The sequence below is a fragment of the Eutrigla gurnardus genome (genome assembly GCF_963514095.1).
Source record: "Eutrigla gurnardus genome assembly, chromosome: 16".
In the NCBI taxonomy this organism is placed as follows: domain Eukaryota; kingdom Metazoa; phylum Chordata; class Actinopteri; order Perciformes; family Triglidae; genus Eutrigla; species Eutrigla gurnardus.
In genome coordinates, this window is record NC_139927.1 from 18,760,438 (window position 1) to 18,787,948 (window position 27,511).

A 27,511-nucleotide genomic window follows, 5' to 3' on the forward strand; every position below is an offset into this window, starting at 1 on the left:
AATACACAAACAGAGATGGTTTTATAGATTTAAATCATTCACGCTTGTTTGTATGATTATATTTACTCGCATATGTAAGTATATTGATTTTACCACTTTTCGTATGCTGTTACTGGCATGTTATGTTATAATTCTTCTTTTGGCGCTCTGGAATGAAGTTTGAATTGAATAACAAATCGCGTTTAATTTACGTGCGAGTTTGACGAATCTGGCAACCTCATGTCGGATTAGAAAACATTCCATCTGTCAGGGAAGTCGGTCGGGACTTTCAAAACCCACAAACAAGCAAATCATGAAGTAAAGCTAAGGAAACTTGAATATGTAACGAGTGTGGCAACAGCCGAAGACTGCACTTGTTGATAGAATGTGCTGGTTCATATGAAGAGGTGCTCCGATAGTTTTGTCGCTGTAAGTGTGGAAAAACTAACGTCAGCTGTTAGCTAAAAGTTAGCTAACTCGGGCTAGCTGTCGTCGACATAGTTTAGACACAGGTTTTAAATGTTTAATGTCTCTTTTATTCGGTGTAATGACACAAACCTCCGTTTAACGTGCTTTTAGAAAAGTCTATCTCTGTCTACCGTATTATATACCTACATGTATGAAAGCCATGTTGCTGTCAACAGGTCCCTGAAAGGATGGCAGGTATTCTAACATATCTGGAGAATGTAAAGCGAGGATTGAAGATCGACGTCCTGAGAGAAGCTGGACGTCAGTATCCAGTCTTCTGCTTTCTGCTGCTGTCTATGGTGTCGCTGACTTTGCTGCTCAACAGGTAAGAAACTCAGTCCAGAAGGAAAAAGCAAGTGTTTTCTGGGCCGGAGAGCTTATCTGTGAGCACTGGCTGAGTCATGTGATGTCTGGACCTTATATGTGTTTAATCAGGGCCCTCACGTGTATGTACAATTATATACAATCATAAATACCAACATTATATGCAATCATAACAAAATTATATACCGAAACTTTAGTGCAAGATTGTAGCATATTGATACAAGTAAAATACAGAATCAAATTACTAGACGAGACAAATTAAATTCTAACATATTGCTAACAAAACACGCACAAATAAAACTAAATTGCCTCTATCACACAAATACACAAATTGAACAACACACTCCTATTGCACACAGTTGCATAACAGTCATTTAAATCCCAAACTTTCTTGCTTTCCTTGAGGCAAATTCAAATGAAATCTGCACAGCAATTACTGATGTTAAATACAGATCACAGAAAGACCAAGCGTCAAGACCAAACCAATGCACCTTGGAGGTGTGCAGACTGATTTTACATTATTCTTAATGCAACATATCTGTGAAATTATATATTCACAGTATTAAAGAAATATGGGTTATTTGATGGCATTTCGTAGTGCGACTGATTTTACATACTGCATTAGTACTGTACAAAGTTAGAGGTGCACTATTTGATAGATTCCCCCAGGGCTTCCCTTTCCTCTTCTCCTACTTCTTTGTGAGACCTTAACAGGCATTAACCTGGCTATCTCAGAAACCAGAATTGGGGCGCCCACTTCTACAAGTTTAACTGACCCGCCCGGTGACGTCACATATAAATATGTCATAGAAAATATTTATTTTGCTAGCGCTCTGTGGCAGAGGCTTCCTCAACTGAATTTTACTGTGAGCATCTCAGAAAATATGAATATATAGATGTCTAAGATTTTGTATAATATCGTATGCCGTGTAAGTGTTGTCCTTTCCTGGTTGGTGGGGAAAAAAGCAACAAGTCCTCAGTTTTCTGCTTCTCTTTGTCATTAAAAATAGTGAAAATGGCTTGATCAACACACTCGTGTTGTTAGTTCATTAACATGAGTTTAACTGCAGCCTAATCTCCAGGTATATCCACATCCTGATGGTCTTCTGGTCCTTCCTGGCTGGTGTCACCACTTTCTATTGCTCCCTCGGACCAGAGTCCCTCCTCCCAAATGTCTTCTTCCCCGTGAAGCCAAGGAACAAAGTAAGTCTGGCATGTAGAGGAGAGATGTACATGAGGACCTGAGGATATGTTTATGTGAATACATGTGGAGCAGTGTGGTGTTTGTGTACCTGGAGGTGTTTCCATGATTATGCAGTGTGCGATGTATTGGGCTGCAACTAGGGGTGTGAATCTTTGTCTTCACCTCGGTTCGATTAACGATACAGTAGTTGGCGTTTCGATTCAAGGACAATTGTTTTTGTTTTTTTTGTTGTTACGATTCTGTTAACCACGATTCGATTCAATAACTTGTAACCAAAATTCTAGATCCATGAAATAAACATGCAATAATGCGAGTGAGACTATCTGTATTCTTCTGAAAGGTGAAAAAATAAACAGACCACAGAATTACTTATTTAACATATTTATTCTATAAAAAAGTAGTTCTGCATAATATTTTATGGTGAATACAAAAATGTAATTAAACATTGCTCAGTTATTTTGAACATTATTCAATAGACTACATGCTGGCAGGGGAGAGTATGTCTTAAACGTATTAAAACATTAATCATAAGTAAGAATCACGATTCATCCGATTAAATGCATTTATATCGATTATTGGTGAAGCCAAAACGATTCATTCTATTTATTTATTTTAGCAGATCGATTTAGTAGAATCAGTAGGACTGACAATCGATTCATCGATGCGTCGAATGAATCGTTACACCTCTAACTGCAACTGATTTAAAACATTTTTTTTTTATTATTAATCTTCCAATTATTTTCTAGATTAATAGTTTGGCCTATAAAATATCAAAAAGTAGTGAAGTCCAAGGTGTTTAATATGCTATAAAAGAGAGCAGAAAAGTAAGAAATCCCCTTATTTGAGTGAATGAATGAATTATTAAAATATTTACATTTACATTTAGATTTAGGTCATTTAGCAGACGCTTTTGTCCAAAGCAACTTACAATAAGTACATTTGTCAAAAGAAGGAAACAAAGAAACCACAACGTATCATTGCTGATAAAGTAAGAGCTAAAAATAGAACAATTGTTATCAAGGGTCCTCATCTGAGTAAAGTAGTACCTTAAGAGCAACAGTGCTACGATCAGAGTGCTATAGGTAAGGTTTCTTTTGGGGGGGGTGTTAGTGGGTCATGCTATGTAGAGTCGAGGTGAAGTCTGAACAGGTGAGTCTTGAGCCTTTTTCGGAAGATGGCAAATGACTCTGCTGTCCCTATTTAACGATTGTTTTTCTCGTTCTCCAACAGCGGCAGGAGCAGGAGTTGTTCCCTCATGGCCACAGCTGTGCCGTGTGTGGGAAGGTCAAGTGCAACCGTCACCGGTATGTTCACATTATCTGTGAGCAGATAAACACTTAATGTGACACCCAGTGATTAGACAGGCAGTTACAGATGCATCTAAATCTGCTCCGTTGTTGTGTTACAGTGGAGGAACATAAACGCATGCACTGCTATTATTTAAGGTGCTTCTACACTACTGGAGTGTTTCCTGTTTATGTTGCTTTATATTTCTACATTCTGTGTAAGAGGCCAATAGTTGGTGTTTTGTTCCAGTATATTTCTTAATTATTTAAGTAGATGGGGATAGTGGAGAGGTGACAGGAAATGAGTGAGATGCAACAAAGATCCTTTTATAAAGCTTCATGCTCCCCATGATCCTCTATATTCATTTGACAACTGTAATTACTTGGCTGATAAATATTTTACATGCATAACGTCTAACTTGTGAATAAACTACAATCATGTATTATAGATTAAACTACCCAAACATATATAAAATAGTTAGTCTTACTCTCAGTTATTTTATGGGTGATATTTTCCTCGATGATTTTTCTCACCACTAAAGCAGCAGACAGGCAACATTATCTACCAGTCAACATTTCTAAAAAAATTTTAAAAAAAAGAATCTAAACAACTTATCGCACGGCAGAAATCTTTCAGGTGTAGTTGAGCCGAGATGCATCCAAGAAACACAGCCCAAATAATATGCACACGTTTTCTTCTTTGCAGGCCGACGCTGCTGCTTGAAAACTATCAGCCATGGCTGGACCTGAAGGTTCATTCAAAAGTCGACGCTTCAGTGGCGGAGGTACCAATTCAGTTGGTTATTTCAAAACTACTTTCAGGGCTGATGCCGATTCTGATATTATGGAGTTCATATTATGGGGATTTATATATTTCTTTCTTTCTTTCTTATATCTGCGATTGTCCAACCCATAAATAGGACTCATCTCAATATATTCTCTTAATGCATGTAAATGCCATCAGTTATGTTTTTATTTCTGACCTCTTGTAACTTTGGCTCTGTAGGTGTTCGAGTTAGTTCTGGAGAACTTTGTGTACCCGTGGTACAAGTAAGAAGACATTCTAACGTGTTTTATTGTCTTAAAGTTTACAGACACACAGGGTGACGTTGTTAATGACTTCTTTCTCTGGTTTTCAGGGGCATCACAGATGACGAGGCGTGTGTGGACGAAGTGAGGATGACCTTTCGCTTCTTTGCATCAGTGCTCCTCCGCCGGGCTCAGAAGGTTTGTTATAAGTATAAAAATAATAATGCATTTTATTTATATCACGCTTTTAAAGGTACTCAAAGACACTTTACATATGAATAAATAAATAAAATAAAAACAACACAGTAGTTCTGAAGAGGTGGGTTTTGGTTAGTGATTTGAAAGTTGGCAGCCTTCAGTTTTTATGCATCACATATCTGGAACAAACTTCCAGAAAGCTGCAGGTCTGCTGCAAATCTCAGCTCTTTTAAATCAAGACAGAAGACTTTTCTGTTTGCCGCTGCCTTTCAGGAAACAATACTATCTATGAACTTCTTATGCTGCACTGTATTTTCTATTCCTTGATATTCTTGTTTTTATTTATTTTTAATTTTTTTAATTTTTACATTTGAAACTTTATTTTATTATTGGCTTGTTTTAATGTTTAAAGAAAGTTTGCTTGCATCCATGATTTAATTTCAGTGAGGCAGTTGGTCAGAGTGGAGTGAGATGAAGAGGTGATGGATTAGGTGGAGATGTAGAGCTGGACGTCGTCGGCGTATGATATTCCTAAGGGGGAGCATGTACAGGATGAACAAGAGAGGAAACACCAAACCCTGGTGGACGCCTTGGGACAGAGAAGCTGGGGAGGTGGTGCAGTTGTTGATATTGATGAACTGCTGTCTGTTAGTGAGATATGACCTTAGCCAGGAGAGGGCAGTACTAGTGATATTGATGGTGGTTTATTGTGTCTGAAGCTGCCGTGAGGTTGAGGAGGATGAGGATGGTGAGGTTACCAGAGTCTGAGGAGAGGAGGATTTTAAGGAAGGCTGTTTCTCTGCTGTGCTGTGAGCGGAAACCAAATTGGAAAGGTTAAAACAGATCGCCCAGACCTCGAGATGAGGTGGGCTTTGAGTTGAGAGGCGACCACACGTTCCAGTACTTTTGACAGAAAGGAGAGATTAATCATGTTGTCGGGATTGAGACCAGGTTTCTTGAGAATGGGAGTGACACCAGCTAGTTTGAGTGTTTTGTGACTGAGCTGGAGCTGATGATTTAACGGACATGCCCGAAATAAACAAATAAATAAATAAATGTTATGTACTTAAACAAGCAATTAGCTAGTATGATTGATCAATTGTGATTAGTAAACACAACATTCAAAGTTACGGTGCTCGCCAACCCCAGATTCACCCTCTTTTTGGAACAAGCTTGGTTCGCTTGATGTTTTGCAATAATTGTGGGGGTGTTTCGGTGCTCTATTCGCCATCCGCCGTCATCCGCTTTTTATTCTATGCCTGATTTGTAACTTTTGTGTTGCTTTAGTTTTTTTCTGTTGCCTTTTGCGCATTATTTAAGCATTATAATAATAAAAATAATAATAATAATAATTATCATCATCATCATCATCATCATCATCATCATTATCATTATTATTATTATTATTATTATTATTATTATTATTATTATTATTTTGGCACCCAGGGGCTATTGCATGCTATTGCATGCTATTGCATCCCATTGCATCCCAGCTGAAGTTATCCGTGATCCGGTTGCACGAAAGCCTGTCGCATATGCTATGGAATAAGTTACCATGGAGATTTATCCTGTGGAGCTAGCCTGCTCCAGACCAGGCTAACAGCCGGGATATATCAATCTTATCTGTATGTCAGCCACTTCGTTGGGAAACCAGCGTGTTCGTTAGTCATTCCACTGCTCGTTACATATTGCTGTCCAGTGGAGAAGTATGCTGTCATTATTTAAACACTGTGACCATTATTTTACATTCAATCAGCCTATATTCATACATTTTATTGAATTCTACAGATCCTCATTGTCACAGTTATAATTGTGTTCATGAAGCTGTTCTTATTGTTCCGTAAAGCCACTAATAAGGAGATTTTGACTTGATGCCACTGATTATTGTGTCTTTTAAACCCCCCAAAAGAACTGTTTATTCTTTCACTGATGTTGCTCTTTCTTTTTTGGCAGGTTGATGTTCCAGCTGTGTTTGCAGACAAAGTGATGAAAGCCGCAATGAAGCATATTGAAATTATAGCAAAAGCTCAAGAAAAAGGTATGTACCTGTAGCGGTCAACATCGTTACAATCTTAACTGCACTTTGTTAACGTTGCATTTGAAAAGTGGAAAAATAGTAGAAAAAAAAGTTAGGGCTACTAAAAAAATATATCCGCTGATTTCTGAAACCGTGGCGGGTGTTGAGATGTGTATTGTTGTGTTTGTCTGCAGTGAAGAATGTGGAGGGTTTACAACAGGCAGCTCTGGACGAATACGGCACAGACCTTCACATCGCTCTGCGCAGCCGGAGGGACGAGCTGCTCTACCTGCGGAAACTGACTGAGATGCTGTTTCCCTACGTCATGCCGCCCAAAGCAACAGACTGCAGGTGGGAAACCAGACTAAAAGGACCAACTGGATCGAACATAGGACTGGATTTAGTGGGCTTAAAATTAGGGATGCACCGAAATGAAAATTCTTGGCCGAAACCGAAAATGAGGAAACCAAGGCCGAAAACCGAAAACTGAAACACCGAAAGAAATGAATATTCCAATTATTAGTACCATTGCATTTATGGCTATGACTGTGTGCTAACCTCACTAAAATCAAGGCATTGCAATTCAAAGAATGAATCAATTACAAACATATGAAAATATTTATTTAGCACTGACATTACAACAATGCATACTATATAATAAAAATATAATGTTTAATGTCTCATCGAACATATCGGACAACGAGGGTGCATGCCCCTCATCTGGTGCAGAGAGACCAGTTTTTTCTGTGCTCTGCTCTCCTTCTCCTGCGCATCCATCGCGCCTGGATCATCCAAGTAATGGTCTTTATAACGCTGATCAAGCACAGTCCCGAGGAAGTGCAAAGGATCCGAATAGATCTCAGCGAAGATCACACCGCAGACATGTTGGCGCTTATCCAGACAAGCGTGCGCTGGCCGCGGTTTTTGTTTGCGTCATCACAACTTTCTGTTTCGGCCGTGTTGTTTGGGTGATAAAAGTATTTCGGTGGCCGAATATTCGGTGCATCCCTACTTAAAATGTAGCAATATCAGCGGCGTTAACCCTTGTGCATCATCAGGGACATTTTGGGCTTGTTAAATGTTTTTGTTGTGTTAATGCACCTGGGTTAGATATAAACTACAATTACTCCATTCAGTGAAGGAGGCTACGAACTAATTAACTGTGTTTTCTTTGTTCAGGTCTCTGGCTCTGCTGCTGCGGGAGGTGATGGCTGGATCGGTCATGTTACCAACCATGGACTTCATGGCTGACCCTGTAAGTAGAGGATTGATGTTTGTGAAGAAGCTTCAGTAAACACTGACAGTGTGCTGAATGAAAACAGTTTCATTTTATTTTACTTTTAAAGAAAGAACATTACTTAATTTGACCCTTGCAGCAGTGACGTTATAACTGATCGAATAACTAGAGCCTTGAATTGTGTGGAAATATTCTTCATGTTTATTCATTTTGTAAAAATTTCAAGATAGATGCCCCTTAGATGTAGTGATGCAATAACCCATCATGGACATAACTAACTGATCAATTCTGGCCAAAACTCATTTTACAGTCTGTATTTTGAAGTTTTGACAACATTAAAATTCAACATAAGATAAAATGATATTTCTCTTTGTTTTTCTAGGATACTGTGAACCTCATGGTGCTGATATTTGTTGATGACACTCCAGTAAGTCAAAAAAACATTTCATGAATACTAGGAGTGTTCGGTTGCTCATTGGCCATACTTCTTACTTTAACTGTAAAGGCACTCACATACTGGAATATTGTCAATGTTTTATAACCTACAATGCTGTAGTATGCATGCTAGGCCAGTAGTTGGCAGTCAAACTTTATCATAGAAAATCCATCTTGACAATTTGGTGCATGTAAATAATCCGTCTCTACGGATCACTGTTATGGTGCAACACATCTGCACTTGTTGGAGGAGCTTCAATAAATGTATCAGTGAAAAAAAATAGAAGAATTAAAAGAAAATAAAGTTTTCAGTCTAGTTTTAAAAGTGGTCAGAGTTGGGGCAAGTCTTACATCTTCAGGAAGTTTATTCCAGCCATTTGTTGCATAGTGACTAAATGATGCTCTCCCGTGATTGTTGTTTACTCTGGGAATCACTAACAGATTGGTCTCAGAAGATCTTAGTGGTCTAGAAGTCTTATGTAGTGGGAGCATATCAGTGATATACTTCGGCCCTAGACCATGTAGTGATTTATATGTGAGCAGGAGGATTTTGAAATCAATCCTCTGACATACAGGGAGCCAATGTAAGGATTTAAGAATTGGTGTAATGTCACATGGAGTACTAAAAGGATGTCACATACCGAACTGAACGTCTTGTACCGAAAAGGCAAGAATAACTGTACCGTTAAACCCCTAATGAATACTGATCCCATTACCTTCCATGTCAAATTTGGAAAAGAAACTGTACTTTTCTTTGATTTTTGTTACAAATATCTGCTGCTCCACAGCTTACACATTTTAATCTATTCTGTGTCTCCAGCCTGAAGCAGCCACAGAGCCTCCGTCTAGCGTGGTTCCCTTTCTACAGAAATATGCTGACGTCAGCAACAAAAAGCCATCTGTGAGTACCTCACTGAGATAAAGCGAGACCTCAGATTTCAGGTATATACACTGAAAACGGCTCATAGTGCTCATGGTTACAGTGCTCAACCCTTTTACAGTATGTATCAAAAAGCTCGGACAGAATCATTCCTTCATAATTGCACATTTAAGAGGACCTATTCTTGCTTTTCAAGCTCATATACACATCCAGAAATACTCAGCAAAATAGTTGTAATGTGATGTGTTTGACTTAATTTTGCACGTCCTGCAGACATCGTAGTGTCGACAATATATTATCTTTCTCTCTTACTGATTTTTTTTAAACATATCCTTTTAAGGATAACTCGGCTTGGAACGATATGAACATTTCATTTATATTTATTTATCCTGGCCAAAATATTTGCGATTCATTATCCCCATAATCATCAAAATAGGTTTTAAACTCTTAAAATGGCACTAACGTACTGGAATCACTTTAAAAAATGTTTTAAATAAAGTATAGTTTTCACTTCTTTACCATGATAGTGAGCTAGACGGCTTTTCAAGTCACCCATGAAGATATTTTTGCTGAGAATGGAAATTCACCAAGGTCAACTTACTGTTTGTGTTTTTATCCCAACCCACAATACATTCCTCTATCGTCCTGTACCTAAAGAAATCTTTAACTAAACGTCTCCCTCTGGTCCTGAAGGTGCTGAAGTTGGACCTGAAGGAGATCAGGGGGCAGCAGGATCTCCTCTTTCGTTTCATGAACTTCCTGAAGCAGGAAGGAGCCGTGCACGTGCTGCAGTTCTGCCTCGCTGTGGGTAAGAACGACATCATAAACCTTAATCCTCTTATATGGCCGAGCCATGACATCATTTACATCTTTAACCACTGATGCAATTGAGTATAAGCACAGACATGTGTGAGCTGTGTTCAACGGCTGCTGTTTGACCCTGTAACATAAATATGTCCGTCCTCCTCCAGAGGAGTTCAACGATAAGATCCTGAGTCCTGATCTGAGTGACACTGAGCTGCAGCGTCTCCACGGCGAGGTGCTGCATATCTACGAGACCTACTGCCTGGACGAAAGCATCGACAAGATCAGCTTCGACCCATTCATCGTGGAGGAGATCAGGAACAGTAAGAAGCTGGTGACACCAGTGACTATCACTATAACATGCACAATAATATGTTTCAAATGTGACAATATTTAGAATTTGATACGAGTCATGTAAACCACATAATCTGTTTGGATATTAAGAATCAGGCCTAATTCTGAATGTAGCATTTGCTGATATAATGGAGGTTTAATGTGTGCAGCACATTTAGAATTTGGTCTTTATTGTTGTTTTTACCAGTTTGCAACACACGGCTTGTTGTCTGTTCTTGTTCTTAGCCGTAAAAAGAATAATTTAAGGCATGCAGCTCTGCAAAAGTTGCAAAGAGGTGACAACGAGGGAAGACTACGGGAGCAACATGACTGCAGTTAGAAAATCAGTATGAATGACTGCATGTAAACAGGAATATTCGGGAAATATTGATTTTCATTAATCATGTTAATGACTAAGTAGGAATATTGATTTCTTTTTGGACTAAAAATGTAATAATCTGTGCATGTAAATGTAGTCAACAACAATGTTTACATGCACCAAATATTCAGGTTTTTACCTGAATATTTCTAAAAAGACAATATTCCTACTAATCTGTTAACATGGCTGATGAAAATGTATATTCCACTAATATTCCCGTTTACATGCACATTTAAATTCCCATTAAAGTTGCGTTAGTTGTCCTTTTCTGTATTCTTAACTGCATCATCTGGTCCATCTCCTGGGCCGGTGAATCCCACAATGCCGTTCTCTGCCGTGTTTGACGGGTCGATGCCCTAATATGTGGTTTATCACGTCAAATTATGGAAAAGTAGACAGAAGGAGCCTTCTGAGACATTTAGATCAGTTTTTGTTTTCCAGAGAGGGTGGACTAGTTGTCTAGTTTAATTCAACGGCGTCTCCCTGTCAGTTGCTAAAGGTCCGACCGGCGGTGTGGTGAAGCTGCAGAAGATGCGCTGCCTGTTTGAGGCGTATGAACACGTCCTGTCTCTGTTGGAGAGAGTCTTCACCCCCATGTTCTGTCACAGCGATGAAGTAAGACCTCACAAACACTTTTCAGAATGTAGTAGTAGTAGTATTTGTAGTATTTGTTTGAGGTACCTGAGTATTTCCATTCAATGCTACTTTAGCATTTTACAGGGAAATCACACTAAATCTTTCAGCTTTAGTTAGTTAGCTTTTCAGATTTATATTTTACATGATCAGATTATACAACCTTATTATTAATTGAATGATTCAAAACTATATTCAAATTTGCTCACTTTAATCAGCAATAGTCACGATTATCCTGGCCAAAATATTAACCGTATCAAAAATATGCTTAAAACTCTACTACCAGTATCACTTTACATTTTAAGAAACAAATATTTTTAGAGCATCTCAGATAAGACGCATGTTTTTTATGAAACATCCTTATTTGGGGAAGATGGTCTCCCTGCATAAACAAAGGATATATGAATAAAAAGTGTATTTTTTATATCAGTTTCTGTTTTTCACTTCTCTGCCACGATTGCAGCGAGACAGTTTGTTGTTTTTCAGTATTTCAGACACCTGCTGAAGGGGGCGGAGTCACCATCCAGGAACTCAAGAATGAACAGGTTTGTGATTTGGACCGTTGTGTCATTTAGACTTTTAGGGTGCTTTTGATTTCTCATTCACGTGGCAATAAGAGCAAAAGAGAGGAGGAAATTGGAGTTAAACCTGATGAAAACATCTCTTCAAAAAGATAAGAATGTCAGTGATTACCAAGTGTATTCTTTGTGATGCTATTCTTAGTGATGTGCATGATATATGATCAAGGCCAAGTAATGGAACAGTACTTACAGTAACTGTCCAACCTTTATTGATATAACAATAGATCAATAATGTGCTTCAGAATGTAAGATTTAGTATTTCTTGAAAGTTAAATATGCAATCCACCAAAGAAACATTTTTGATGATGAACTGCTGTCTGAATACACAGCTTTAAGGTTTGCTCACATCCCTTCAAGGGTGTTTCCCCCCGAACTGTCATCATTAGTTGCTTGTGCATCTTATTCCAGAAATAGCTTCAGTTTTGAAGAAAGCAGGTAAGTAGTTCTCTGGCATGTAAACTGGCCTCACACAGTCTGCTGCCTGGGAGATGCTGGAAGCACACAAACAAACGTGTGATGCATGCAGATACAGTATATCTCACTGTAGGCTGCTCTGAGAAGATAAAACATTCTTTTTAACAAATCTTACCACCTGGGGCCACTTCTGTTTGTGTTTATGTGATGCTGATGCTTGCACTTTAACCTCATGTTTGAGACGATGCGGCTGTTAAAGAAGACGGCAATGAGAACTTTTGTTGATGACTGGTAGAATTTTAAGCAGTGAATGAGCTGGCAGTGTTTGTTGTTTTAGCTGAGAATGAGGCCTGAATAGACATTTATTTAGAAAGATTATTTCTTTCAGTACTTTTAGTACTTTTTATTGTATTGATAAATTTTTTTTCCAGGAGTGACAATCTGTAAAGTAAAGAAAGAAGCTATCAAATGATTGGTCAGGTTCTCGTTGAATACAATTTATGCAAATTCTCTCTACGGTCCTTGTATGGATGCAAGTCACATAGCCTTGGCGTATTTAAAGCCTATACACTTTTTTTTGTCAAACTCAGCAAATAGCAGCATCTGTAGCTCACTTTACTGTGTGTTTTTAAACAATTAATACATTTATTATAATTTATCAGGGGATAGAGAGACAAAGATGAACAGAGACACCAACCGTACGGTCACTTTTCATGTCAACACGCCCGAGGCATGTATAGTAGGTTGTATTTTTCCCGTATTTTGCCTGGACAGATGAGGGAGGAAATCCCACAGCAAGTGGTCCTTCTGCTGCAGTGGTGCAGCTGAACATTATAAAAAAAATTTAAATTCTGTCAATATTCAGTTAACCTGACCTCTGTTCCCGACACTGTTTGCAACTCTGGGAAGTGAGATCCGAAAACACACCTGCAATAACTACTTATTACCATAGGTGGCGCCAAAGGCATTGAAATGGAGATCTTGTACTTTTTGTTTGATAGTTTGATACTACTACTTTCTAAATACAAGTGACTTTTTGTTCCAAAGGATTTTAAAGGAAGCCTTAATGGTGACCATCTCCGTTAGTTAAGTCAAGTCTTTAAATCATTGGCATTGATCACCACCTCATTCAGGAACTGATTTATATACGATGAATAATTGACCGGTGGATTGTCCCTCTCAGCGGCAGTAATAGTCTGACTCACTGCCATAAAATAGCAGAAGCTACTTTGGCAAATTATTGGACAAGAAATGAATAACTGAAACCTGATTGATCGGATTAATCTGTCATCCATCAGTTTTACAAGGTAGATGTTTTCCATTTTCCAACTGGAACATCCAGGTTAAACATTAGAAATGAGTTTCAGTGACTACATGCTGCTGTGGCCGGTGGATGAAAAAGGCTTGTAGCTGTTCTGCATGTCTGCTGCATGACCGACGTCAAAGCACAAAGCGATGCATATTTGATTCCTGTTTTACTTTTCATGAGCATGGTCATGACGAAGGGGGGGGATTGTTTCAGAATAGCTGAAATGTGATTTATTTTTAATTAGATCCTCTTAATGTATCAGCATATTCCTCTGTTCACCGTAGAAACATGTCGAAACGAGGGGAGTCGTTCGGGATCAGCAGAATCGGCAGCAAAATCAAAGGTGTGTTCAAGAGTACGACCATGGAGGGAGCCATTCTGCCGCCCAGCGCTATGAACGACTTTGACGATGATCTGGTGAGTATTTCTGTTTTCATGTGTCTAAACATCAACACCATTCAGCTCGTGTTACATTTGGACCAATTGTTGTCTTTAGAGTTATACCCTTGATTTGTGTGTGTGATCTGTAATATTTCTGAACGTGTTAGAAAGTAGAATATCACCTTCTATGTTTCTTTAAAGTTGAGCTGAAAAAAAAAAAAAAAATTTAATCCCGGTCATATTGTGCCCCTTTTGAAAATGTACAGCAGAAAATTACACAAAATCTATTTCTTTGCTTCTTAAACTGAAAATCCAATATTTTTCTCTTCCTCTAAAACAAAATATAACGTATGCCTCAGCTAGTACTGACCTATTTCAACCAATAGACATTCAACAGTCCATCAGTCTGCAATGTTTAGCAGCACAGAGCCAGAGAAAAACGTGAGTTAATCATCTCAGCCATCAAATCTAATCCCCCCCCAAAGTTATGTCCCGCCTGACTATCCTGTCTCACTGGAGAATACGTCCCCATACAGAAGCTCGACTTTACAGACTGAAACCTTTCCATGATTAATGATTATAGATCAGTGTTAGAAATGACCTGTCGATTCGGATGTTCTTTCATTCTAAGAACTACTTGCAGCGACAAACATTTTTTAACTTTGCTTTCATGGAAAATTGAAAATCAGTGGTATGTTCATAATACATGATTGACTATTAAATAACTTATATTTTTCTCCAAAAATACACCATTTGCAGACCGTTGTTCCTCCATGGCTTATTTTGGACTACAGGTGGTGAAATTGCTCACTTTACGTCTTCTTCAGTCTAGCTCAATCTCTACATATTGCATTATACTTTCTATGTTTTAAACACATGTTTTCTGTAGTCGTCAATGTCTTGGAGATTGAGATTAGACCGTTACTGTGATTTGAGTACACACATTAATTTAACATCACCTCAACAGGAAGTTGAACCTGAAATGAAACTGACGTTGTTATTTGTCTCCCTGCAGGTGGAGGAGGGGACTGTGGTGGTGGAGGACGACTCCCCCGCCGAGCCGGCCAGCACGCCGGGCAGCCTGAGGAACCTGTCGGCCTGGAGCATCACCATCCCCTACATCGACATCTACGACGACGAGGTCAAGAGGGAGAAGGTCCCCGTGTTCTGCATCGACGTGGAACGCAAAGACAGGAGGGAAGGTTAGGGAACACAAGCCCTCTGTCATGTTCAGATGGAGCGCACGCCGCTCACCAAACACAAAACTATTAACTAACTGCATGGCTGCAGCTACATAGTGGATCATATGTGTTTTTAATGTTGCACATTAGAACCTGATACTTGGTCTTCCCATCGGCTCATGAACACGAGAACAATCAACTAAACTTAAACTACCATTTGTAATTTCATTTCATTTTATCATCTCAGTACATTCTGAAATTGCCTTGCGTCCCAAGACGAACGCAGTTACATTCACAATTAACCAAACAATACTAACTAGGGTTGAAGGACTTTAGATTTTTAACTGTTTTTTTTTCTTTACTTGAGGGGATGTATTTTTCTGTTTATTGTAGTTCATTATAAGATCCCTATGCCCTAACACACAGCTTGTCTTACACATTTAAAATCATCCATTAAACATTTCAGTCAGCACAAATGGCAAACATAAGACATATATGAGAGAATAACATTAATATGTATGAAAAAACTGACACAACATACTGTAGTTCCCAGTAAAAATACAAATTCAAACATTTTCAAGTCTAGTTCACTAACGCTTTCAAAGACGACCATGACCTGGACAGCTGAGAACCTTCAGACAATTCTCACAACACAAAACGAGGGCAGCTATAACGACGATATAATTACAGAAATCACCATAAATGTTCCCCTGTTCCTAAGCTGACTTCTATCAGCTACATATACAAGACTTATCTGTAGCTGAAGGCCGCAGCGCCCCTTGGCACCAGTATAAAAGCTTCTGGCTGTATTATTGACTTGAGGCACTTTAAAAGAACACACTCTGGTCCTGGTATTGTAGTCGTGCTGAGTATGGACCGTTTTAACATAAACATTGAGGAGCGGAGCCTCTGGTAATATTGTACATATGATGCAGCTTCTGTGCACCGGCAGAAGTCCCACACTTCTGAAGTCATCACTGCCGACAGGAGGGGGAGCATTTAATGAATACAGAATTATTTTTATTCATTTTTTTCTATTCATTTTAATAATAATTCATTATCTTATTTTTTATCATGTGCAATTCATTCCTTGGATTAGTTGTCAATCACTGCACCAAGCAGGACAGTTTTCATAGCGGCGAAGTGTAAATGGCTTGTGGGGAGAAAACAGGAACTTCGAGTTTGTCGGCACATTTAGATAACAAGAAGCCAAACTTGTGACCCAAACACTGATTGTGCCTATTATTTCCTTTTGTCCTGCTTATAATCAAGCAGCCATATGGGGCTAAAAACTGTAGCTGTTGGAAGAAACATGTATTACTCACTGAATGTATGAGTTTATTTTAATTTTATTTTTAAATGCATCACCTGTTATGACAGTATCTGATCTAGGGACATTATATTAGCAAATACATAGAAAAGTAAGTGTCTCACATTTATACTGGGGTCTGTGCCTTGTCTGTTTTATCATCAACTCTTCTCTGTAAGTCATTTGTTGTTCTTCTCTTCCTGAAGTTGGTCATGAGACTGAAAAGTGGTCGGTCTACAGGAGATATCTGGAGTTCTACGTACTTGAATCCAAACTTACTGAGTTCCACGGTAATGCTGATGACTTCCTTATATTAAGACATTTGTGCCCATTATTATTATTATTATTTATTTATTTTATTTTTTTCCTCAGGCACATTTGCAGATGCTCAACTTCCATCCAAAAGAATTATTGGACCAAAGAATTATGAGTTCCTCGCATCCAAAAAGGAAGAATTTGAGGAATATTTACAGGTATGAAACCTGGATAGTAATGAGAATAATTGAAGTAGCTATTGTTTTGCTGTTGTCTTTGGTGCTTGTTTTTTTTTTCTGTGAGAGGAATGAGATTTGAATTGTTAAAGAGAGGAGACAAAACGCCACTGAATACAAGGTGAAAATAACTCTACTTCTATATTGTATTTGAGAGCATTCAAAAAAACAGTATTGGAAAAATAGCAAAGGATAGCAAATCAAAGGCTTATAAATATAGTGACAGTTTTAACAGAAGTAGGAGCTGTATCTAATCTGTGATTTTCTAATCATTATATAGATTCAGTCATTTTTTGTTTTTCTGTTTACTACACTTGGCCCTTTTTTTTTTTGTGTGTGTGTGTTCTGGAGAAGGAGAGCAGTTCAATACCTTATTTTTAATATTTAAATAAAGTGCAAACAATGCAGTTCATATAGACTTCTGGCTGTAGCTTATCTGCAGACCTCGTCCCTGGTTAGGCTTTTGGGAGATAAAAACACATAAACTAACAATCATCAGACAGACTCAAACAACCATTAAGAACAAATACTGAAAACGACAGCACAGGTCTTTCATTGTTCACACGTTTGCCCTTTTTAAGCAATAGTTAGTATAACAGCTTTCAAAGGTGATGTTTTTATTTGTAATGGTGGGTATTCCAGATCTGTGGGCCTTTAAACTGGAAAAGAGACTGAATGTTGTTGTTCTGTTTTGCAGTCTCCAGGAACAGCTCCCCTCTGTGTGGCTCCTTTACTGTTATGTTTTACCATCATGTGACTAGTGTTATACACGATATACCGGAACTAGAAATGTGAGACCCTGCCCCGTTTTATTAGTAGTGGTACTTTAGTATGACTGTGTTACTATGAGTAGATGTGTAACAGCGGGGCAGTGATGTGTGAACAGGACTCTGCTCTTGTGGATCCATTCAGTCCTCTAGCAGACAGTTTGAACTTGATAGCAGTCCAAACATAATGTCCAGGCCCAGGATTTTAGCTCACATAGCTAACTAGAAGGTTGTTTTAAAAAAGAATACATTTTTTGAAGGCTGTTCAATGTAATATCTGGTTGCAAACAGAGAAATCACAAACTAAAATATAGGTGACATCTGGTTACTGCATACTATGTACAATCTTTGTATCCATACATTTTACTTTTTAACTTTTTTGAATGAATTGGAAGGACATTATAAGTTCCATTCCATTCCTTGTTCTGATGTTTTATATTGTTTCTATATCGTGCAGAGACTCCTGCAGCACGCAGAGCTCAGTAACAGTCAGCTGCTGGCAGACTTCCTGTCTCCTCACAGCATGGAGTCTCAGTTCCTGGACCGGATTCTGCCTGATGTCAATCTGGGTACATATACTTTATACATTTCCTACCAGAACTAAGTTAAATGCTTTTCAGTTGTATTACTTAATGTGATTTAGCATGAATCCCACATGCTGTGACATAAGATAATACACTTATTAATATTGTGTGTATCGATTCCAGTCATATCCAGCCCTGCTGCTCCAAAATTAGTTTTAGAGACTAGAATTACAGACTTGCGTTTGTATAGCTGCACCAACCAAGTGTCCAAAATGTCAAGACTTCATCATTGCCTTAATTGGCAAATCAATTCCTGAGTTATGACGAAAAAACCTGTTTTGTGAGGTCACTGTGATCTTTGACCACCAAATTCTAATCAGTTCATCATTGAGTCCAAGTTAAGTTTTTGCCAAATTTGAAGAAATCCCCAAAACACGTTCCTGAGATATTGTGTTGAGGAGAACGGGACAGACATACAACCTGAAAACATGACGCCTCCGGCCACGACTGTCACCGTCCCTGATGCATACAAATAGACAAACTATTTCCCTTCTTGACACAGTTTGCCATCAAGACAAGGTGTCTCCAAGCAAGGTGGCAAAATGACTGAGTCTTTGTCTTACAGGAAAAATCTTCAAGTCTGTTCCGGGGAAGCTGATAAAAGAGGTGAGACCCTGCTGAACTGAAGTGCTGCTGTAATGATGATGAATAATGCTTGTATTTTTTAAATACTTGTCCTTTTTTGTTTTCACACAAAATGAAAAGCATTTTTGTTTTTTTGGAATACAAATTCCAATAAGATGTGAATTTGTGCCAGATAGCAGAGTTGACCTTTTCGCCTGTTTTGCATTACATAATTTGCGTTTTTGGGCGAGTTGAAATATTGATAATAATTGAGTGAGAGATTCGCATGTCGCGGTGTCTCAAAAGCATATCAGCGGTGAGGTTCTCAGTGACGCTGATGTCCTGATGTTTCTGAATCAGAAATGGAGGGAAAGTCACCCATAGCTCTACGACGGTAGCTCAGATTAGTCCAGAGACCAGACCAGAGACTGTCTGTGGTACGAACAACAAGGTCGCTGCTGTATTTATGCCTTTATTATTTTGAGTGTGACTACAATATTAGACGAGCCTATCACCGATCAATGCAAAGACAAGTATTTTAAAAGTTGTTTGCTTGTCATGTTGCAGACAGACCTAACACAGCATGCCTTCAGACTACATCATTATGGAGTTATGTCAGCATCCTTTTCATCTGTTTATTGAAATTAAATTACAGGAAAATGGTTTGTTTTGGGTTCCTCCGGCTGTAGTAAACCAGCTGTGGTAAAGTGTGTTAGATCCAGTGAATCCAGCTTGGTGAAATCCACTGCGCACCTCTGGATGATGTCATGAACTTGTTTCCGGACAGGGCGGCGTTTGGTTTCCTGGTGTACAAGGCAGCAATAGTGGTCATTTCAACCACGATTGAGTGATAAAAAGAAACACGATCAAGCTAGCTAGAGTAACTTGAGGCAAAAAGTTGTTTGAAGTTTGCTGTAAGAATCCATGGCAGGCAGGCCACAGCAATATCCTCTGTTATTGCCTTTGCATTAATTATGTCCATATCGCCATAAATGGTTGCAGAAAGGAAAAGCTCTGCCAGTTCTTGAAAGCACAAGTTTCCTGTGAATGTTGTTCTAATGGGGTGTGTAGGGAGGAGTGGGCGTGAGGTTGGAAACTTCCTTTTCACTTGCTGACCTTCAAGATAAGTAAGCGGCCAGCCTGCAGGCTGCTGGGTGATGTTATGTAGGGTTAGGGATCTCTGAAAGCTTCCTCTGTTTGCTTGATCCTCCTACCGCTGTAAAGTAAGTACGTGCTGCTGCTGCTGCTCAACATAATACAAGGATCCTCAACCAGGAGTTCAACACACATTTTTAAGTTTTGGTGTAGTTTAACATGACAAGGACGATATGAAGCACTTTAGGCATGGGACAATTTAACAATAAAAAATAATCAAAAAATCTTCTATTCTACTGCCAGAAAACTTGCTATTCAGGATATTATCCTGATGATGTTCTTAAACCTCTTAAAACTGCACTTTTTTCACATACTAGAAAACAAAAAAATGTTACTGTGTCACAAATGAGACTTTTTTTCACGGACAGCTTTTTCAAATCAATCGTGATGAATGGAAATTCATGACGATCAACTTATTGTGTTTTAGATCGCAGTCTGCGATAAAATCCTCTCTCATCCCATCCCTAAAACTCTGTGAAACTGTTTTCCAGAAAGGACAGAACCTGGATCCTTTCATCCAGTCCTTCTTCAACTCCTGCGAGTCTCCAAAACCCAAACCCAGCCGACCAGAGCTGACCATCCTCAGCCCCTCCACCGAGAACAACAAGAAGGTAAAACAATAACTAAACATCGACTGCTTACCCCAGAGCAGCTTCAAGGCTTTACTTAAATACACTTTAAAGTACTTTAAATGGAGCGTTGCTGTCAGTCTAACTTAAAAAGTCCAGTTTTATCAGGTATGATAGGAAAGGGATTTCCTCTGCCCTCAGGGCATCGGAGGTTTGTCAGCTTGAATGATAAACCGTAATGTTTTTCCTCCATGGAGAGTAATTAGAGGTATGTAGCCTGTGTGTCTGGCAGGAAACTGATATTGTTGATGAAGACTGTTTATACTGCATAGAAGCAGAAAAGTAGGTCATGTGACAATGCATCATTTCAGGCACTTTGTGGCTCAGATTAGGGCGTCCTGGCCTGAAGGAATCTCCACACCTATAGGACATAGTCATAGCAACATCTACTGACAACAGGAAGTCAGCCTTATGCATCAACCCTCCTTTTCACAGGAGATGAACATGGTGTGGTTTACAAATGATTTACAACATGACTCTGCCAGCATGTTTGCTGTAGTTTGTGCTGTTAGTGCTGTTAGCATCGTTAGCTACGAGCCGCTGGCTCAGGCGTCGCCATATTGAGAGCCATTAAGAGGCAATCAAAATGCTTCCAATCTCATATTATGCACCTTTTACGTTTTTTAATACACAGAATACAAAATGATACTGGCCACAGCTTGATGCTGAATCATTTGAGCTTGAACGTATGCCACCTTGTTAACTCCACAGATCAACCCGTTCTGTATTGTGTACTTAATATTGGTGACACTCTGATCATTCATTTCCTCCTGCAGCTCTTCAGCGACCTGTACAAGAACAACGCAAACCTGTCAGAGAGTTTGGACAGGAAAAACAACCACAACTACTTCATGGAAATGGTGTCTGTAGACGGCATGTATGACTACATGATGTGCGTCGGTAAGTGGTGCTCGCTAAGTTCAACTGTTGTCCCGGAGTGGAGGAGGGTACCGTTTATGATTCCAAGGATAGAAAGCACTTTAAAGGTCAAACACCCAGGCAGAAGGTCAAATTCCGTACAATATGAAACCACATTGTTAACAAAAACATCATCAACTTGTGAACAGGATACAAACCTTTCTCAGGTTCACTCCTCAACCAGACAACTCGGCTTCACTAGCTCCATTTTCTGTATGGAGAAGAAGTAGTGAAACAAACATCAAACACAAGAACACCTGATGAAAGTAACAAACCATGTAGCTTCTGTTCTATTTGTACACGAGGTGATTCCATGATTTACATGTGAAACATTAATGTATTCGGGACAGACGTGTGTACGTTTAATGTGTAACAGTTATGGCAGCGCTTGAACCTTAAATTGGCTTCATTCCTGAACTTACAGACAACCAGTGGACATCAGTGAGATTTCCGACATCGTCTTTTTAAAATACTTTACCTTGTTATTTATTTATTTATTTTTTTACAAAGATCTAATATCTCAAACTGTTGAATTTGACACGAGGGATGTGATCCATCATGTCAGCTTGTTGCCTGATGACGCAAACTGTCAGTCAGGAGACACAGGTACACAATGTGTGTATAAGTACACAGTGAGGTGCCCCTTTGATCAAACCATCACTGCAGTATTTAATGAAAGACGGACCACTTCCTGTGAGATCACCCGTCGCTGTAAAGATAGAAGCTCGGATGCTACAGCCTTTAATGTGGTGACGAGAGCAGCTTGTTTATGGGAAACAGGTTATTGATGCGGTCCAGGAAGTCTCTCTGTTTTGACTCCTCGGTCCGTCTTGGTGTTTTGACTGACAGGTCGGCTGGTGTTCCACACGGCCGACTGGCTGCACCACTGCCTGTTTGCAGGGAGGATTCTGCTCAAGAACACGTTTGAGGCCTACATGGACCAGTACATGCAGGCCAAGCTGGAGCAGATCCTCCAGGAGCACCACATGGTCTCCCTCATCACCCAGCTCAGAGGTGAGTGTGCTGTTTGATTTGTTTTAATATGGACGGTATTCACAGTGGTCCAGTTTTGTTTGGACATCAATGATGGTTGGAAGTCATCTCCACCACACATTTGGACCCGTGTCCACAGAGCCACCTTTTCCTGAGCGCTCCACCTTTTTTGTGTGGTCGCTCCGAGCGCTTTAAGTTTCTTTAATTTTTTTAATGTTAGCTTAGTTAAATTTTAGTTCACATACTAAATGTAATAATGAATGTATCAGGTACTACTGTTAGTATTACATCTCATACACTTTATTTTACTCTTGTTTTTAGTGTTGTGTAATTACTTCTTCTATTTTAGTTGACCTTTTTTACTAAATTTAAATCACTCTTATTGTGTTTAATTTTGCACTGATAAGCATGTATGTATTAGAATTTGCTTAGGGATTAATAAAGTTCTATTTAATCTAATTTTATATTATTTTAAGTAGCAATCCATCTGTGGTCCATTAAAAAAAAGTTAGTCAAGTGAAGAGTGGAGTTTGAGATCAAGCAGAAAATGTGGTTCTTAAAGAGAGAGAAAGATTTATATCTCAATAACAACATCCATGTGTCTGCAGTCATCTGGTATTTTATCTGTTTCTGTCTTTCAACCAGAAACAAAATGTGACGCCAGGGTCACTGGAAGAACAAATATAAAACGCTCTGAACTGGCTGAAGTATTAAAGTTTAAATGTTGTTGTTTCGTCCCGTAGACGCCGTGTTCTGTGAGAGCAGCGAGGAGCGAATCACGGAGGACAAACTGATCAGAGCCAAGCAGACGTTTGATGAGATGATGAACTATTTACCAGGTTAGTTGTCAAGTCACACCGACCGCCTTTATTGATCATCGTAGTCGTGCTTCCTTAAAAGGATTTATATATTTGTAAGATGCAAGTAACATGCTCTGCCAAGGTTAGGCAGGTCAAACACAGCAGATATTTTATTTATTTGACAGGGAGAGTGCACAGCGTCTGAGCTATGAGCTCATTCACATCTGTAGTCTCTGGACAGGAAACAGAGAATAATATCTCTGTTAAGAGAGTAATACTGGTGTCAAAATATAATGGACAAAAACCCCAGTAGGTAATCACATCAGCAACAACAATGTCAAGGCAGAACAACAAATGAAACACATGATTAAGACACGTCAAGTGTTTGCATTGATGCGTGATTGTGCATGATTGGCTTGATTTGAGCCTTGAATTCATCTTGAATTTAAAAAACCTCAGCGACAAAGCAACATATGAGCACACTTTACAACATGAGAACTCAAAAAACAACAACAACCTGCACCGGGGGAGGGAGTCAGACAGCCGCTGCCGTTAAGGCGCCGCCAGCGGACCCCGCCTGACGCACTGGGGGATGAAAGTGGGAGGAGGGTGTATTGCAAATGTGCATGTGTGAATCATAAGCCTGGAGAATTGCCTCGCCCAGCCTCCCAGTCAGTGCCTCAGTTTGTCAGGATGTCATCGAAACACAGCAAGTTGCCATGGAGACGTCCTTGATGGGGTCCCAGACAGAGTCAACAATCAACAGGTGTCCATGTAGGAAAGGATGGAGGAGTAATAACGCAGTATTGCAGAGCCTCTCACAGCAGGGATCTCCTGGAGGAGTTGTTCCAGCAGCGACCTTGGCCGGGGCAGCTGAGGGGTTGGATCGAGAAGTCGCATTTCAGTAGACACGACTCACTCTCTTTGTCCAATCTGGTCTTCAAGTCGATCCATTCGCCTTAGCAAAGCTGAAAGCTTCTCCAAGATGTTTTCATGCTGCGGTTCATTTCCACAGTCAGAGCGCTGGACACTCTATCCAAGATGTTTACCATATTACGGTTCATTACCACAGTCAGAGTGTTGACAGCTCTGTCCAAGATGTTTTCCATGTGGCGGTTTATGGCCAGAGTCAGAGCGCTAGGGGCTCCACTCACTCCATCAATCGTGCCGGGCAGCTATAAGGGACTTTGGACTGCTGACACCGTCTTCAGAATTTTCCGATACACCAGAGCAGTGCCTAATCCAAACAGCAAAAAGCCCGTTATCATGGTTCCGAATATGTACACATCCTCGATGTCCTCAACAGAAAGAATCGCCAGGCACACGACCTCCACTGCCCCCACGAGTCCATCATGTAACCAGAAGCGAACGTCCCGTCAGGGCAGGCAGGTTCCCCCGGACCCGAGCTTCTCGTCGAGAAGATTCTGTCAGTTGCGTTGAGAGACCAGTTGACCAAGTCCATGATTTAATTTGGGAGAAAAATGCGGGGAAAGGCTCCCAAAGTACGAGACAAGACGAGCAAGCAGGGAAGATAAGGGAGTGGGAGAGAGAGAGATGCCTCCGCCTTCATTGAGAGCTGGAGAAGAAGCATGTTGGAGGACTGATCACTGATCAGTTTGTACAATGGACTGGCATCAGTAAGACACAAAACTGTCAAAGGTCAGGACGTTAAACGTCTGGATGACGTAACATGATTGTGCATGTACAGTTTTGCTGTGTATAAGAGCATTATTCATGTTGCAACAGGGGATTACATGTGAAGTGGGTTTTTTTCAGACTATGTGGAGAAGTGCATCGGCCAGGAGGCAAAATACGAAGGCATCCGCCTCCTCTTTGACGGTTTCCAGCAGCCGGTCCTCAACAAGCAGGTAAACGGACCAAGTTTAAAACATGTACAGGTGGACAAAATAATAGAAACAAGCCTACAATAAATATTAGTTTGGTGAAGCTTTATGGATCTTGTTTTTATGTTCAGACCTGTTGATTTGTCTAGGTGGTCACCGTTGTGATTAGGGCTGCACGGTATGTTGTTCAGCATCGACATTGTGATGTGTGACTGAGCTGTAGTCACATCACATCATCAACATGCGAGGCTACAACTATTTAGCTGCTTATTTCAAAGGAAAACTCCCATGATTCCTATTTTCATGACTAATCCAGTTATAGTGATTGATGGGCTGCAGTTAAATTCAAAACATTTCTCAGTTGTAAATAATAATGTGTCTTTTCAGAATAACCAAAACTAACAGGTGAAATCGGATGCTTTTCAGCTTTCTATATAAAAATCTCTGTGATTCAACACCGGTAACTGAAGCGGCTCGTTTCTGCTGTTGTCTCCTCAGATGACGTACGTCCTGCTGGACATCGCTGTGCAGGAGCTTTTCCCGGAACTCAGCAAGGTAAACAAGTGACAGTGGAGAATGTAAAGAGATAACACAGGAAGAGACGCAACTCAATGTATGTTTGGGAACGTGTCCCACATTTCTTAAACAATAGAGCAGGAGAGCACGACAAACACTGAGATGATTGATATCATCTGCATCTCATGTAACTGAGCAAGGGACAATATTTATATGCTCCGAATGAGGATTCATTACTAAACTAGACATGTGCTTCTGTTTTCAGGCTCTCCTGCTATTTGAGGTTTTACGGTATGTTAAGGTTCTGAGATTGTGTAGAAATCCATCTTTCTGCTTGTTTCTTTATTGAGTTAATGGCACAAGAACAAGCTGAATTTCGGTGAAACCGTCAAACTGCTGTTGCTCTCCAAGTGGAACTATTAGGACATGTAATTAATTGTACTTTGTGTCTTTGATTAGCCTCACATTTCATGCAAGTTAACAAGCCAGCAACCAACCGTCAGCATTAGTGGTTATACAGTTGAATTGTTCTTATGCATATTTCAATCTAATGAATGAATTTAAGGTCTGCACAGATGTCACCGTGTTACTAATCCAGATTGTGTAACATCCCATGATGCAGCAACAGCTTCAATGGATTCAGTAGATCTCTGAATATGTAGAGGATTGTGTTGTTGTTGAGTTTAAAACCAAAGCTGACTCACAACATCAAGTGATGTTCTTTCCCTTTTAAAAGGACTAACTGAACTTGTGAGAGATGATAAAATGTATCCCAGCTGTCATTGGGCGAAGGCAGGGTTCACCCTGGACAGGACACCAGTCCATCGCAGGGCCAACATGTAGAGACAAACAACCATTCACGCTCACATTCACACCTACGGGTAATTTAGAGTCATCAATGAACCTATCTCCATCCTGCATGTCTTTGGACTGTGGGAGGAAGCCGGAGAACCCGGAGAGAACCCACGCTTACACGGGGAGAACATGCAAACTCCACACAGAAGGAACCCGGGCCCGATCCAGGAATCAAACCCTGCTGATTAATATTGTCAATGTCTTTGGCTCTTATGTAGAAACGGTTCATCTCTCTGAAATGCTTCATCTAATGATGAATGATGTTTCGTCCTCTGCAGGGAGCGAAGGAAGGCGCCGTCATGTGAAGCAGCGGATCCACATCCTGGATCCTGGATTATAGAAGTGCAATACTTCACTCTTTCCAAACCTCTGGGATCAACTTTACATTCCAATGTATATAAAGTCATGAATAAAAAGAGATATATTTATTGATGTCACTTCAGTTCATTTTCTGTCGTCTTTTTTCACTACCAGTGACGATATCTGCACTTCACTGAAAGTCATTGAACGTCTGAAATCCACCCTAATGTTTCTAGATATTGTCAACATTTAAAGGATGACTTAAGACATAATGAATTTTAAATAAGGAGACATCACAGGCAAACTCCCCGCTCAGGCAAAGTTTAAATATATCATCACTCGGCTCCTCAGTAGTTCAGAAGAACTATTTGGAAATCAGACAGATTCATTGTAAATAAATAAAGACACGCAATTTCCAAATGTCTAAAAATGGAAAATATGAAATGGGAAAATAATTTTAATTTGATGATTTTGACTCATTTTGAAATTGCAATTGCTGGACAGATGTTTACTTGCTTGTGGTTTGGTAATGTTTTATATTACAGCTTCAGAACAGGAGTTATTTCTGTTAGTTTTTTCGATTGCCAAACGACAGCAGGCACAACTGCAGCTACATGTGCAAAACTAACCAGTCTGCACAGCAGCAGTTCATGTGGACACACACACACACACATTGTAATTTTATCTTTTTATTTAGTAAACTGATCTTTTTTA

At 39.6% G+C, this 27,511-nt stretch overlaps 1 protein-coding gene across 3 annotated transcripts; it reads left to right on the top strand.

Annotated features, from left to right (window-relative positions):
- The first annotated feature begins 232 nt into the window (after positions 1-232).
- LOC311026390 (sorting nexin-14-like) lies at positions 233-26,934 on the top strand. 3 transcript variants are annotated; one of them, XM_084029934.1, is made up of 30 exons: positions 233-408; positions 624-772; positions 1,854-1,974; positions 3,206-3,279; positions 3,968-4,046; positions 4,268-4,311; positions 4,401-4,488; positions 6,442-6,526; positions 6,700-6,856; positions 7,685-7,760; positions 8,125-8,169; positions 8,998-9,078; positions 9,751-9,865; positions 10,029-10,184; positions 11,064-11,188; positions 11,693-11,751; positions 12,196-12,222; positions 13,795-13,927; positions 14,907-15,093; positions 16,588-16,671; positions 16,754-16,854; positions 18,097-18,208; positions 18,789-18,829; positions 20,434-20,553; positions 21,348-21,471; positions 22,339-22,503; positions 23,226-23,321; positions 25,059-25,150; positions 25,625-25,704; positions 26,776-26,934. In XM_084029934.1, exons 1-29 carry the CDS (start codon positions 379-381, stop codon positions 25,691-25,693), a joined length of 2,835 nt encoding a protein of 944 aa, XP_083886060.1. In that variant the 5' UTR covers positions 233-378; the 3' UTR covers positions 25,694-25,704; positions 26,776-26,934. The 3 variants fall into 3 exon arrangements, with proteins under 3 accessions (XP_083886060.1, XP_083886059.1, XP_083886061.1); XM_084029933.1 differs by having other exon boundaries at positions 25,625-25,681; XM_084029935.1 differs by lacking the exon at positions 12,196-12,222 and having other exon boundaries at positions 234-408; positions 25,625-25,681.
- The last annotated feature ends 577 nt before the right edge of the window (positions 26,935-27,511 follow it).